At 29.9% G+C, this 14,486-nt stretch overlaps 1 protein-coding gene across 2 annotated transcripts; it reads right to left on the minus strand.

Annotated features, from left to right (window-relative positions):
• Positions 1-642: 642 nt before the first annotated feature.
• LOC103497399 (BEL1-like homeodomain protein 4) lies at positions 643-6,965 on the minus strand. Of its 2 annotated transcripts, none has more exons than XM_008459573.3 (5): positions 6,611-6,965; positions 5,437-6,494; positions 4,707-5,101; positions 3,395-3,455; positions 643-1,383 (listed from the first exon to the last, which is right to left on the minus strand). In XM_008459573.3, the coding sequence occupies exons 2-5, from the start codon at positions 6,427-6,429 to the stop codon at positions 808-810; spliced, it is 2,025 nt and encodes a 674-aa protein (XP_008457795.1). In that variant the 5' UTR covers positions 6,430-6,494; positions 6,611-6,965; the 3' UTR covers positions 643-807. The 2 variants fall into 2 exon arrangements, with proteins under 2 accessions (XP_008457795.1, XP_008457796.1); XM_008459574.3 differs by having other exon boundaries at positions 5,437-6,460; positions 6,611-6,906.
• Positions 6,966-14,486: the final 7,521 nt, after the last annotated feature.

Genomic DNA, 14,486 nt, shown 5'->3' on the forward strand with positions numbered 1-14,486 from the left:
AATAATACAATAAAGTACTAAACTATACTCTTTAATTAGAAAACAATCCATAGCCAATACAAGCACAAGTAAAAGAGTATAGTTAATTATGTTACACTCTTTTACAAAAATACTAATTAATTTATATTGTTAGTATTAATTTAAATCGAAAAATCTTCCTTAAACCTTATTATTGTATCAATTTATAAGAAAAATTACTTTAATTAATTGTCTATTTATAAAATTGAAATTTAAAAAACGACATATATTTATAAATTCATGAATGATCGATCTACATATAAAATTTTATTAATTTAACCGATTCAAATTATAAGCTTAACATAATATTTGGAGTAAATATAAAATTGGCAATAAAGAAAGAAAAAAAAAAGGTAATTACTTGTTCTATAATCAAACTTCAAGGATACATCATCAACAATTCCAATTACTACTTCAATGGGTTCCAATTAATTCAACTAATATTTAAAGAAAAAGAATTCCATTGAAAAAAATATATATACAACAACAACCACTATATGAAAATAGAATATAGCTACTAATAATAACATATAATGAACATATATTTAATTAATATATGGTCACCATGTAAAATCCCTTAATAAAATGACTAAATTTTGGGAGACAAAAAAAAAAAAAAAAAACTCATGAAATAAAAATGATTAATTATTTTCTCTTTTTTTTTTTTTTTTAATTTTTAATTTTCTTCTTCTTCCTTAAATATATATGAGAGAAAATAAAAGGAAAAAAAAATAATAAATAAAAAAGAAAAACTTAATTTTAAACTATGTCTATATTATTATTATATATTTAACAGCCTCCAAACTCGGATCTGAGGGTGAAGGGTGAGGATTGATCGGGGATATTTCCGGCGTGGCGTAAACCTAGTGTGAGCGACACGTCACCGGTGGTGGTGGTGGTGGCGGCGATGGTGGTCCCGAACCTTATGAGAGTGGTGGGCCCTTCCATGTCAGACGTGGCAGCACCATTTGTGGTCCCGAATTGAAGATCAGGTGCAGCCAGAACGCTGACACGCCGACACGTGTCCTGCAGCTCTGTCTCATAATTGTTCGCCGGATACGACTGCCCCACCGCGGCGGAGGACGAAGGAGGAAGATGAGGCTGCGGCTGCGGCTGTGGCTGTGGCTGTGGCGTTGGAGTTTGTGAAAGGGGATTCATTATTTGTTGATGGTTGTTGGTTTGTGTGTCTTCTTCATCATCGGTGGTATTATTATTGTTGTTATTATTATTATTATTATTACTACTACTATTGTTGTTGTTATTATGATCGTCGTCATCGTCATCATCTTTGGCTTCTTGTTGGTACATTTCTTCTACCATGGGTTTCCACAAACGAACCCTGGCATTAATGAACCAATTTGATACCTGCAAAAATACATATAAATATATATCAACACAAATTTATTTTTCATTTCATTTCACTATCAACACACCAAATTACAAGAAAATTACCCTCACTGGTTAGTAATCAATTGCACATCATACAAAAACAACCTTCACACTCTAAAACCCCGTTACGGTGTGGACAAAAGAATCAGTAGATAGAACACATAATACAAATTTGTAACTTAACTCTATCTATTATAGTTTTTGCTATATTTTTATAATTAAAAATATCATTATGTATACATTTAATTGTTAAACCTAAAAGTGTTACTTGTTATAATTATTCTAAGTTAGAAATGGTTTTCTAAAGAAACGAGCACGGAAGTAAACTATTAGTTAAATATAAAGATAGAATCAAGATGCAAACTAGAACATTTAAGCTAAGCTAGGTTAATATATCATTAATATCCTTAATTATCATATCCAACTCCTAAAATGACCCATTCATATCATGTATAAAACAACAGCATCGAGATTGTCAACTATATATATATAGTTCATCAGCTTACAGATTCATCTTCTTCTTTTTAAAAGTATTTTAATCTTTTTTTTTTTTTTTTTTTGTTATTATTCAAGATACAACAAAATTTAAGAGTGAAAAGGGGAAGAAGGAGGTGGTAAAAAAAAAAAGAAAAAGAAAAAGTAGGAAAATGGGTGTCTTAATCAGCCACCTTTTAGAACATAATAATGGCAGAACACACAGCAGCAGCAGCTGAATGCCGATGACAAATACAACAGTCTGACAAATATAATATCAACAAACAATATTACTTTTTAAAAACACTTTTCTTTTTCCTTTACAAATATTTACCATTTCATAAATAAAATATATACTTAAATACTGCATTAATGAACCCACACACTTCACTTCTCTAACCACTCATTATCCTATATACAAAAACCAAAAAAAAAAAAAAAAAAAAAAAAAGAATAAGAAAGAAAGAAAGAAAGAAAGCAAAGAAAGCAAAGAAACTCCTTTTTTTAATGATTAACTCATGCATAATGTTTAATATTTAGAACAACAGGTGGTAGTAGTACTATACTATACTATCATAAAAAGGGTTTTGAATTTTGATCTTTTCCTTTGCTAACTGACATATTTATTTATTTATTATTATTGTTTAAAAGTTCGTCTTGTTTGCTTATAACAACACTCTACTCTCTACTTTTGCTTTTACTTTTCTATTTCGTACTAATTCCATTTCTGAAAGCTACAACTCCTTCCCATGTAACAATTTAAAACTACACACATATATATATAACCATTTTATAAAAGAATTATAATCTTTTTTTATTTTTTCAGTAAACTAAGCATCGCATAGCTCCATTGATCTAAGAGAGAGTTAGTGATTGTGGGGTGTGGGGTTTAAATATCTCCCTACCATAAATTTTACTACAAGAAAAAACTCAGCTTGTAAATGTAAGATTTATCAAATAAAACATAAAGTATCCAAAACAAAAGATGTATAAGCAAAGTTTAAAAGAGGACCCCAGCATGGGAAAACCTGATAGTTGTGAGACGGTTACCTTAACAGTGAAACACAACCTTGTTTTTAACACCAAAATATTCTCTTGTTTTTTTTCTAACTATATAATAATTATTGATATATATATATATATATATATATATATATATATATATATATATATATATATATATATATATATTCTTACTATTCTCTTTTTATAAAAAAAAAAAAAATTCTGTCTTACTACGAATCTATACAGTGTCATCATGTTTTCTTATCGTGTATGGTTGGATATTATTATCTGAAACTGGAAAGAAAAAGAATTAAAAGAAAAAACTATATAATATATATATGCATGTGTTTGTAAGTAGTGTACTTAGTGCTACACATTTATTACTCTCTTTCAAAATTTTATCAGAATTTTTGTCTTTGTAGTACGTGAAATAAAGAATCCAAAGTCCAGACACACACCAATATTAATAATAAAATAAATAAATAAGAAATCTAATTTATATACTTACTTGATTTCTTGACAAACCAGTCTGTCTAGCTAACAAATGTTTATCAGCATCACTAGGATACCTAAGAACAACAACAAAAACACATAAAACATAAAGACATTAGTTTAAGGACGTAACAATCTATGACATGTTCATAATAACTTGGAAAGAGCTAGAACTCTATCAATTTCATCCATCTTTATCTATGAAAGAATTTGAAATTTTTGGTGTATTTTGTTAATTAAATTTGTTGACAATTATGTCAAATGATTTGAATAAGTTATGAGTTTTTTTTAGTGATATTCTATCATTTTCATCATCATGTTGTTGTTGTTTGTTTGTTTGTTGGGTTTTGAGAGAGTTTTTAATGAAGCTCACTTACTAGGCTTGCTTTTTTTTTTTTCCTCCTTTTCAGACAGCTTTTAGGGCTGACCAATTTTTTGACATCCTAGGACAGTGTATCACTGTTTCTTTTTTTGTTTTCCAGCTTTAATCTTTTGCTAATCACTTACACTCATTAATCTTTAAGTTGACTAATTAATTCTTTCTTTTTTTTCTTTGTCTCTCTCTCTTATGGTCTTGCTATAATTCCCCACCCTACATCTAAGTTTACCCCTGCCCACCTATAGATATACCTCCTCAAAGTACTCAATGTTTTTGTGAACTTCAAATTTATACATGAAATCTAATCTGTCCAATATATTTATTAATGATCAGAAAGGGATTGACTTTACCCATCCTCTTCAAATATCCCTATCCCATTCTCACTTGACACTGTTTTAAAATTGATAGTTGAAGATAAAAGTTGATAGGTTAATTATTGGTGATTTCATAACAGGAGGTTTAAGAGGTTATATGGTTAATGTTACTTATTTCTTCGTTGGTTTTTAGTACTTTTCACTTATTCAATTTTCTACGTATTTCAAATTTATAGTTGTGACAAAGTATTAGAGTATTGATATAATGTTAAATTTGATTTCATCTATTAACTTAAGGACATAGTTTTAGAATCATTCTGAAATTGTTAATATTTCTTTTATTATTTTCAAGACAATTATGAAACATGTTTTTAATGCTTCAAAACAAATATATGTGAAATGTAAATTTCATTCAAAAGTGTAAAGTTATATATACGATGAAGTTTGAGTATTAATTTCTATGTTTAAAAATGATTTGAAGTGTACATGAAATGGTTTTAACGATTCCAGAATCATTTTTAAATATGCATTGAGTTTTTGGGTCAACTAGCTAGTAATTGATAATCAGAATGAAAAATGTATAAAATAACCATAATGAAAATTGATAGATTAAAGTAAGAAAGATAGATACGTACGGATGAAGGAAATGCTCGAAGAGCCAAGCTCGTAAGATATTGACAGAGCGTTCAGGCAAGCCGCGTTGAGGACGCCAAGCTTCTTGTTCCATAATACCCATTTGATGGAACGCTCGTTGCTGCCTAAGGCTTTGCTCCAAGAGCTTAAGTCTAGGAGTCTCTCCCTTTGTTATTCCCGAAGCTCTACCAGTTACTCCCCCATCTTTCTCCCCCAACATCTCGCAACTATGCCTCAGCTGTGATGATATTGCATCCTTTAAACATCGAAAATGCCTCGACATTGCCTTCTGCGCCAACGCCGTGTATGGCACTGCTGCCCTGAATCCCATCACCTCGTCGAATGAATTCACCACCATTTGCATTTGCTCACAATAATGATTATATCTTCGATCAACCTGAATAGTTTATCATAACCATATCAATATCAATACTTGTACTCGTACTATTTAACACCCACCACACACACACAACCAACAAACTATAGTCAATTTATAAACATGAATAAGAAAATATAAAAATATATACAAAAGAAATTTCTTGAAGCAAAGCAATTTTATACAAAAAGAAAGAAAAAGTTGGTAGTGCATCACCAATTAAGTTGGTCATCTTATAAAATAATTTACAACAAAATCAGCCGGCTTTTTTTGGATTTTAAAAAACCGGCCGGATCATTATACAATTTCCTAAAATAATGTGTAGATTAGTATATACATAAAAAGAGATTACTTGCCTCATCAAGCATAGATAACAATTTGACCTTTCTCCTTTGATGTTCAATCCTATCAGTTGCTGACAAAGATGGTTGATGATCCTTTGTTGAAGATGAAGAAACTCCGGCACCGTCGCCTCCACCGCCACCATGAGAGTTAGAATTGGAGGGCAAATTTGATTTATTATGATGATTGTTCTTCTTAAATTGACCTCTTCCAACGCTACAAAATTCCTCTAATAATTCTTGAGTAGCTTTAATGTACTTTGAATTTCTCAATAAGTTGACAACTCCCAATGGATTGGAGGACCCAATTCCGACATGAGGGTGATGGTGGTGATGATAAAGCAACCCATTGGTGCTGTCGCCCATTCTCAATTCCTCAGCTTTTGCAGCTTCCAAAGAAGATGACAATGACAATGAAAGACGACCTTCATTAGGGTTTGATGAAGAATGGTCATTATTTGTTTCTTGCTCCGGCACCACCCCCCATGTGAATTGTCCATAAGACCCTCCTGAAGAAGGGTTTGGAAGAAGCATGTGGAGTGTCGACGACGACGGTGGTGGCGGAGATGGCGACCGAGGATTCGGGTTCATTAGAAAAAGCTGCATGGCGACAGCCGAATCCGTGGCGTTGATTGTTTGTCTGTTACTGTACCAATCAGTCTGCGGAGGTGGCGGTGGCGGTTGTGGTGGAAAATTGAACATTTCGGATAAAATTCCGGTGGAGTCGTAAACGTGATGGACAGCGGATTGGTCGTCGTTGTTGTCGTCGTCATCGTCGATTCCAACTAACGACGGTGGATGCGGCGGCGCGTCGTAGCCGCCTTGGAGGCGGAGCTTCTCTTTACGGATCTGGTGAGCTATGTGTTGGTAATGTTGTTGTGAGTCTTGGTGATGAGTTGTGGAAGATCTATCAAAGCCATTGGAAAACGGCGTGAAGAAACCTGCCGCTGCTGCTGCTGCTGCCGCGGCCGCCGCCGCCGCCGCTTGTTGGTAGTCTTGTTGTGACATAGAATCACAATTATATAGTGGTTTTTAATCACTGAAAATTGGGTATCAAAATTCTCATAATTTCACTACAAATTCAATCAACCAAGAAAAAACAATCAACACCCACAAGTTAATTTGAGGTAATTATTGAAAAAAATAGCTAAAAAATCAAAACTTTTCGCTAAAAAAATAAAAGAGATACCTGTTAGAGGCAAAGGATTTGGGACATCATTTTCGTTTGAGTGGAATTGAAAGAGGTTGTTCTTCAATTTCTTTTTTTTCTTTTTTTCTTTTCTTCTTTTAACTTTGTTTTTGTTGTTGTTGTTGTCCTTCTATCTCTCGTCTTTTTCTTTCTTTTTCACTCTATTTTTTTAGGGCTGCAAATCGCCTTCTGGAAAAGGAGAGCTGGAGCTTCAATATCTATATATAATATATATATATATATATAATTGAAGAAAAGAAATGGAGACAGGTTTTAAAGAGTGATATCTCTCTCAAACAAACCAACACTGTTTGAAGACACAAATCATAAAGAAATAAGGAAAGAGAATGCCTTTCTATTATATTCCCTCTCTTACTTACTTTCTTCATTGTTTCTAATTTTATCTTCATTGGACAACTCCTTTTCTCTTTTCTTGAAAAAAAGAAAAAAAAAAAAACAATAATAAGAATAGTAAGATGCTTTCACCAAAATACCCTCATAACTTTCCATCCTCTTTAGAATGTAACAAATGAGACTAAGGTTGAATAAAAAATTAACTCTTTGTACATGTGATAGCATGCATACATCGAGATATCTATTTGGATCGATCATGATCTATTAAAAGTAAAATTATTTACTTCAAAAAAAAATTGGATCTATCATTTTAATTTTATTGATTTTATTTTTTTGGTGGGGGGGGGGGGGGGAAGTCCTTTGGACAAAACACAAGGAAACGAATAAATTATAAAGAGATAAGGATAGTACACAAAGTCACCTCAATGATCGGAGTTATGGAATGTCGGTAATGCCCACAAGAGTCATGAAATCCAGGGTTTGAGTCCGAGGGTAAATGAGTAATTAGGGGAGGAATAATTAGGAAGTCCCGGAGAGAGACAAAACTCAAAAAGGGATTGTAGCAATGAAAAATTAATTAAAGGTTTTATTTTATTTTATTTTGTTTGTCGCACGTGTGGTAGATATGTGGCACGTGCCATAGGGGTTGAGCTGAAAATTACAAACTTTAGGTTTCTTAGGGTAACGTATGGTGTGAAAGGCCACACCTCAACCCTTTTGTGGCTTTGCAACTCTTCATAATTTCACCATATATATATATATGGACCTATTTGCCCCTCTCCCCTGCACCCTAGTTTTCCAACCCTTTTTACCTCCCAAAAATATTGGAGTGATCTCGAGGTTGATAGTATGATTTCATGTTGAGCTTAATTTTTAGGTCAATTGGTGATTTAAGATGATATGATATAACAAGTTGGTTCAGGAACTACTCTGTTCAAACTACCATATTAAGCATGACCTTAGGCGACTCGAGTCTCCTCTCAACTTTATGCTCTTTATATAATATCAAATGATTATAGTTAGGCTAATAGTAAATGCATGTCCTAGCCTCGTTTAGTTTTAGGTTTAAATCTCAGATTTTTAGAGTTTTGCGTTATGATATATATAGCAAAATTTCCTTCTAAGGTTGTAAAAGTAATACGAAATAAATTAAATTTTATAAAAGAATAATGTATGAAAACACATTATATATTTTGGTGGCATTTTTGAAGTGTCTATGACTTTAAGTCATAACTATTCACTCTCGTTAATAGTTATATATTTGTATGTAATGGTTAATAAATTGAGGAATTGTAAAAAATAGTAAATTTGACGATATTTACGATTTATTGCAAAATTTTAGATTCTATCCATTATAAACATTGATAGACACTGATATTCTTCTATCAGTAATATTAATAGACAACGATAAAAGTCTATCAGTGTCTATCATCAATAAAATCTAAAATTTTGTTATATGGTGTGAATATTTTAATTTATTTTACTAAATTTAAAAATGTCCTTAATAAATATGTACGTAATTAGCTCTTTGATTTATTACTTTAGTTAGTTGGAATTTTTCAAATAAAGAATTATTTCAATTGTTGTTTAATGTATTATATCAATATTAGAGTCTATAAACGTAAAATTAACATTTTCAATTTGTTCGTAGTAGAGAATATAATTTTATCTTATGATGAGAAAGAGAATTATATGAAAAATGTTTTGTACTATTACTAAACAATTTATTAATACGATAACGGGTAATTTGTCGTTTACATAAAGAGTAGAGATCAAATCGAGCAAGAAAAGAAAAACTTTCCAAATGTGTGTTACAAACAATAATGTGTTGTATATATATATATATGTATGTATTAAAGAAAAAGAGAGAAAAAGAGAGAAAAAGAGAGAAAAATGAAGTTTCTTAAAAATAAAGAAAAGATATATATATGTATGTATATATATTAAGAGGTGTATTTGAAGTGTGTACTACCAAACCCAAATGAAGAAGAAGAAGATCAAAACTACTTTAGTTTCCAACTGCAAACCGGTTTGATATGTGACATTTCAACTACATCAATTTCTCATCTACTTTTTCTCTTCAATTTATTTTTATATTCATTAACATCAAATTCAAATTTTAACCTATCGATGAACCAGGAGATGTATATACGTATCTCAAATACACTAATCATATTACTTTCATTACACTTTGATCCAGAAAAAGTAATCAAGGGAAAGAAAAGTTCAAAGTTTCAGTATACTCGAGAGAGACTAAAAAAAAAACAAAACAAAACAAAACCCTTCTAAGTTAGCGTTAAAGAACTGGAAAATTTCAATCTTTTTTTACGTGTAATATAATAAGTTGTGTGAGGGTGTATACACTCACTTTCAATTTTAAATCTTACCTTTTAGATAAGCGTTGCAATTATATCTTACGTATGTTCCACTTTTACTATCTCATGATCTTTCGGGTAATTTGAACAAGAGCTTGCATATACTATTCAAGTTTGCATATATATTTTAGCAGGCTCAGTGTAAAATTTGCCATACTTTTTTTTTTTACTCAAAATTAAATTTAAAATATTTACGATAGAATTCGGTGAAGAAATTAAAAGTTTAGAATAGACATTGACATAACTATTCAAAGAAAAAATTGATTTTCTCCGCTACAAACATTACAAAATGAAACATAAATATGAATATTCAACAACTAATTATAACGTTAGTTGGTGGATGGTGGTAAGTTAATCGAGTCTTCAACTTTAAGAGAAGTAGTGCATGCATGGTTAGTTATCACTAAGTCGAACTCACTTAGAAAAAGATCATGTCGTTGAGATAAAATAATATCAGATTGTAATTGTCATAATTTGTTAACATCGTATAGTATTGGAAATAATGGCTTAGGCCCTTTTTCAAGAAAATGATACAACTTCTATGATCTTTAAGTGAAGATTTAGGTGTCAATTTTCTTAATTTTATTTGTATACCAACACTACTTCATATATATGATTACCTTTTTGGGGAATATGAATACTAATTAATACAATAATAATTATGAATAATCTCTAAACCAAAAAGAAAGAAAAGAGGGGGAAATTAGAAAGGGTTTAGGGACTTTGATTTAAACGCAAGTAATAACCCCTTAAGTATACCTTTTCCTCACCCTTTTCAAACCTTTTCAAGCAAACAACAAATCTAAAACTCAACCACACATTATATTTTTGTTTTTTTTGTTTTTCCATTCTTCTTCATAGTAGTATGGATTTTACCAAACTCATGCCTTCTAATATGGAGAGTATTATGTTCAAATTTTTTATTTATGCTTAAGTGCTACGTTTAGAGATGTTCACGGGGTGGAACGACGATGGAGATGGAGAAGGTTTCTCTGTCTCCATCGTCGCCCATTTTTTCACTCCCTATGCATGTGAAGTATTATTCTATGTCGGAAATTATATTCATGGCGTTACAAGTTCCTCTCTTTAATTTTCTTCCCTTTATTTAGTTTTTCGACAACTTAGTTAGCCCTTTTCTTCATCCGATTAATATTATTCTATATATTAAAGGGTTATTTTCGAATATAGCAAGATGAACCAAAATATTTACAAATATAACAAAATACTATTGATAGATGTTGATAGACACTAACAAAGATTACTATCATTTGTTACTGATAGATGCTAATAGACACTAATAAATGTCTATCAATGTCTATCATCATCTAGCATAGATGGACTATGAAAATTTTCCATATTTATTATAGGCATTTGTAAAAATATATAGCAAAAAAAATTATGATAAGAGGGCTCATGTCACTATATTTTTTTAAATTGCAAAAGTAACAAATTTAAAAGCAGATAATCCTCTGAAAACCCTTTGAATAGTCATATGATAATATTAATTACTTTTCATATAGGATGCTTTTTTTTTCTTTTTTTTCTTTTTTTTTTTTTTTGTCATCTTTGATGCAATTTTCCTATTTATTAATGAAAGAAGTAGCCAAATTTATCTCATAAACGTTGTATGAGATGAGATCCCTTGATTTTTCCGATATACACCTTTGACCTCTCGCGTAAATTTCATCTCTTCCTTGAAAACGTAAGGAAAAAACAAAGTTTTTACCCATTTTTTTTAACAAAATATTAACTTCAATTTTTAAAATACTTAAAAATGGGAAGTAAATGTCAAAAACAATCCAACAATGTTTATATTACCAATTTTCAGTGAAAGAAGTTGGTGTCTATTTAAATATCAAGATTAAAATCGTCATTGATTATGGTTGATATTATTTAATCACGTTCCATATATTCGACGAACATTCGAGACGATTCAATCCAAATTGATAATAAAAAAAACACATTATTTGAGCCTAAACATAAGAGTAAACTTATCAAATTCATAAGGATAAAAAAAAAAAAACCAATTCAATTACCATTAATTTAATTACCAATTGAATTAATCTGCTACAACTTGATAAATGAGGAAGTGAATCGAGGGAGATGATGAAATGAGCAAAGAAAGCACAACAATCGAAGTTTAATGGAATATCTTAAATTTCTTTACTTTTCAGTGCCAAAAACTGACACTTTTCTTGTCTTTATATATATATATATATGTGTGTGTGTATGTATGTATATATAATTAATGTTTGGAAATTAAAATTGTAATATATGTGTGGCAGAGATTGATGTTTTTTTTTTTCTTTCATAGTGATTTGCAAATTGCAAAATTTGGATAGCGACTCACCGGTCCTCAAGTTGTCTATTGGACATCTAAAATCACTTCTTACTCCAAATGCTTTTTCTCAATTGTTACTATAAATTTTTATCTCAAAATTAATCAAGTCACAATACAATACAATATAAGGAATAATTTATTTAGATTGTAAATCCTTTTAGGTCAAATTAAACAAATTCTTAACATATTTCGGATAGAATCAATTTTATTTGGGTTAGCAAACGTGGCCTTTAATAATTTAGTACCATGTAATGATAAAATGGTAGAAAGAATAAGAAGTTTAATAGCAACGCAAAATAAAGCACATATTGGTAATGTGTATAGTGCTGATTGTTCGGATTGTCGAGTTATTGGAACACCCTACCTATTAGTACGTACTTTCTTCACTGCATCACTCTCGAGTTTAATTCAATTAAATTTAATTTTTATATAATTTAGATAAAACAAATTAACCCCTCCTTTGTTATTGAACTTGAAACATTAAGTATTAAGTTAGATTGATTCTCTAAACTTTAACTTATACTCTACTGTTGTCACTAACTTAAATCGGAACGAAAAGCTAAGTTATTTAGGGTCAAGACCTTCGAAAAGTTTGGACTACGAATAATATATATAGTTTGTTTTTAGTCCATACATGTGATTAACTTGTTGAGTTTATAGGTCTTTTTTTTTCATTTTTGTTTATGTTTAATGCGTTATTTTTCCTGATGAATTTATAGGTTAGATTGTGGTTTATGTTCATAGAGTTTATATTAAATATATATATATATAAACAAACGTTAACAGATTTCTAATGTCATACAAACCTTTTTAATGTCGGTTATTGATTGACTTTAAAGACGGATCGGCATAAAAGGCAATCGAAATTGAAGAAGTTATTGTTAAAGGTTTTCAATCTCTCGATTGAAAAACTTACATTAAAAACTATTTTCATGTATAACGTCGGTTGAAAACTGATATTAAAGATAATCAACATTTAACAACTTTAACGACATATCTTTTCGGCTAGTGATAGTATTAGTAGAAGTTAAAATTGTGTCCTATTTTCATATAATTTTAGATTTTGGCTAGATTTGTGATTAATTCATGATAAATCTTCATATATGCAATTGATCCATATATTATTTTTGTTAAACTAAATTCTTTTAAGATATTAGATATATAAAACTATATAACATCATATCTTTAAAAAGGGTTAAGTGAAACGACATTTTCAAATATAGTAAAATAAACAAAAATGTATACAAAATAAAAATCTATCGGTGTGTCTATCATTAATATATGGAATATGAATTTTTGTAGATATTTTCAATAGTTTTGTCATTTAAAATTATTCTCGTCAAGTTAACACTAAGCAATTCCAAAAACGATGTCGAATAGAAAAAGAACTATATTTATAAATCATCATAAAGTTTTTCAAGTTAAATTAACATGTGGATGAAAGATTTAGATAGATGACCTTTTGATAAAAGAAAAAACAAGAACAAAGATATGATTTTTTAAGTTTCATTACACAATTTTGCAATTTCTTTGACTAAAACGATATTGTTTAAATTTCGATTTTAAATATGACTTTTGAATTTTTTTTTTTAGACAAATAATCTATATTAACATCTCTTCATGATTTTAAAATTTTTGTCGATTAGAATAATAGTTAAAATAATGGTTGGCAACGGTTAAAATAAGGAAAATCATAACAAATGACAAAACCATTGAAAATATTTATAAAATATAGAACCTATATTCATGGCGTCTATCTTGAACAACCAAAGAACTTCATCCCGCCCTTCGAAGATCGAAGAAGAAAGAGGGACAAAACAAACACCAACAATTACCAAACACAAAAGCGGCCTGAACCAATCTATGGGACAAACTATTCGTAAAGCACAAACACACCATCTAAACTGATAGAGAAAGGGCTTCGATGTCTTCAACAAAACCCAACAACGCAGATAAATTCGTAAGAAACGAGACCCTCTAAAGTTAAATTGGAAAAATCAATAAAGAAAATCGAGATGTAAATTAGTTTAGATATATTTTGAAAAGTATGAATATAATTTTGTATATGTTTAATTGAAAGAAGAAGGAAAAAAAAAAGTTGTCGTTCTCTCACACATTAGTCCAAAAACCATATAGATAGAGACAATAAAATAAAGTTGGAAGAGTACACATGATTGCGACAACAATCAAAGAAACATAAAAGCGATATGTCCCTTCACTATATAATAATAATAATGTCAATAACCTGACCCCAAACTTTATTTCCACATTAACACATTGTATTTATTATATTTACATTTTACCCTTTACAATATTTTTTCTTCTTTCCTCTCCACAAATTTCTTAAATTACTACATTTAATTATATATTGTATTCTTACTTTTATTTTTTCAAAGGACAAGAAGTTTCCATATCCATTCATGTGCCAGAATAGTTTAAAGTTAGTCTCGAAAATCGATCTCTAGTAATCACATATCATCTATTTTTTTTCATTACGCCTATTTAAATTAATATTTAAGATCATACCACATGTTAAGTTGTTTGTTGGATATACTCTCAACATCTATATATTTTACCCAAATTATATTCAACACAAAACCATTTTTTGATCAAAAACGGTTGTTTTGGTGCTTGTAGTTGGAAAGAAACAATAGAATCTTCATGTAGTTTATCAAAAGATTATCCTCTTCCTACCAACGTTGGATGGATATTGGGTTGTCCCTCTCACTCTTCTTGCAAATTCAAGGTCTTGAAATTGATAGAGTACTAAGGATTCGACAAGCTAAATTGAGATATATTTGTATAT

Source organism: Cucumis melo, chromosome 11 (genome assembly GCF_025177605.1).
Source record: "Cucumis melo cultivar AY chromosome 11, USDA_Cmelo_AY_1.0, whole genome shotgun sequence".
Classification (NCBI taxonomy): domain Eukaryota; kingdom Viridiplantae; phylum Streptophyta; class Magnoliopsida; order Cucurbitales; family Cucurbitaceae; genus Cucumis; species Cucumis melo.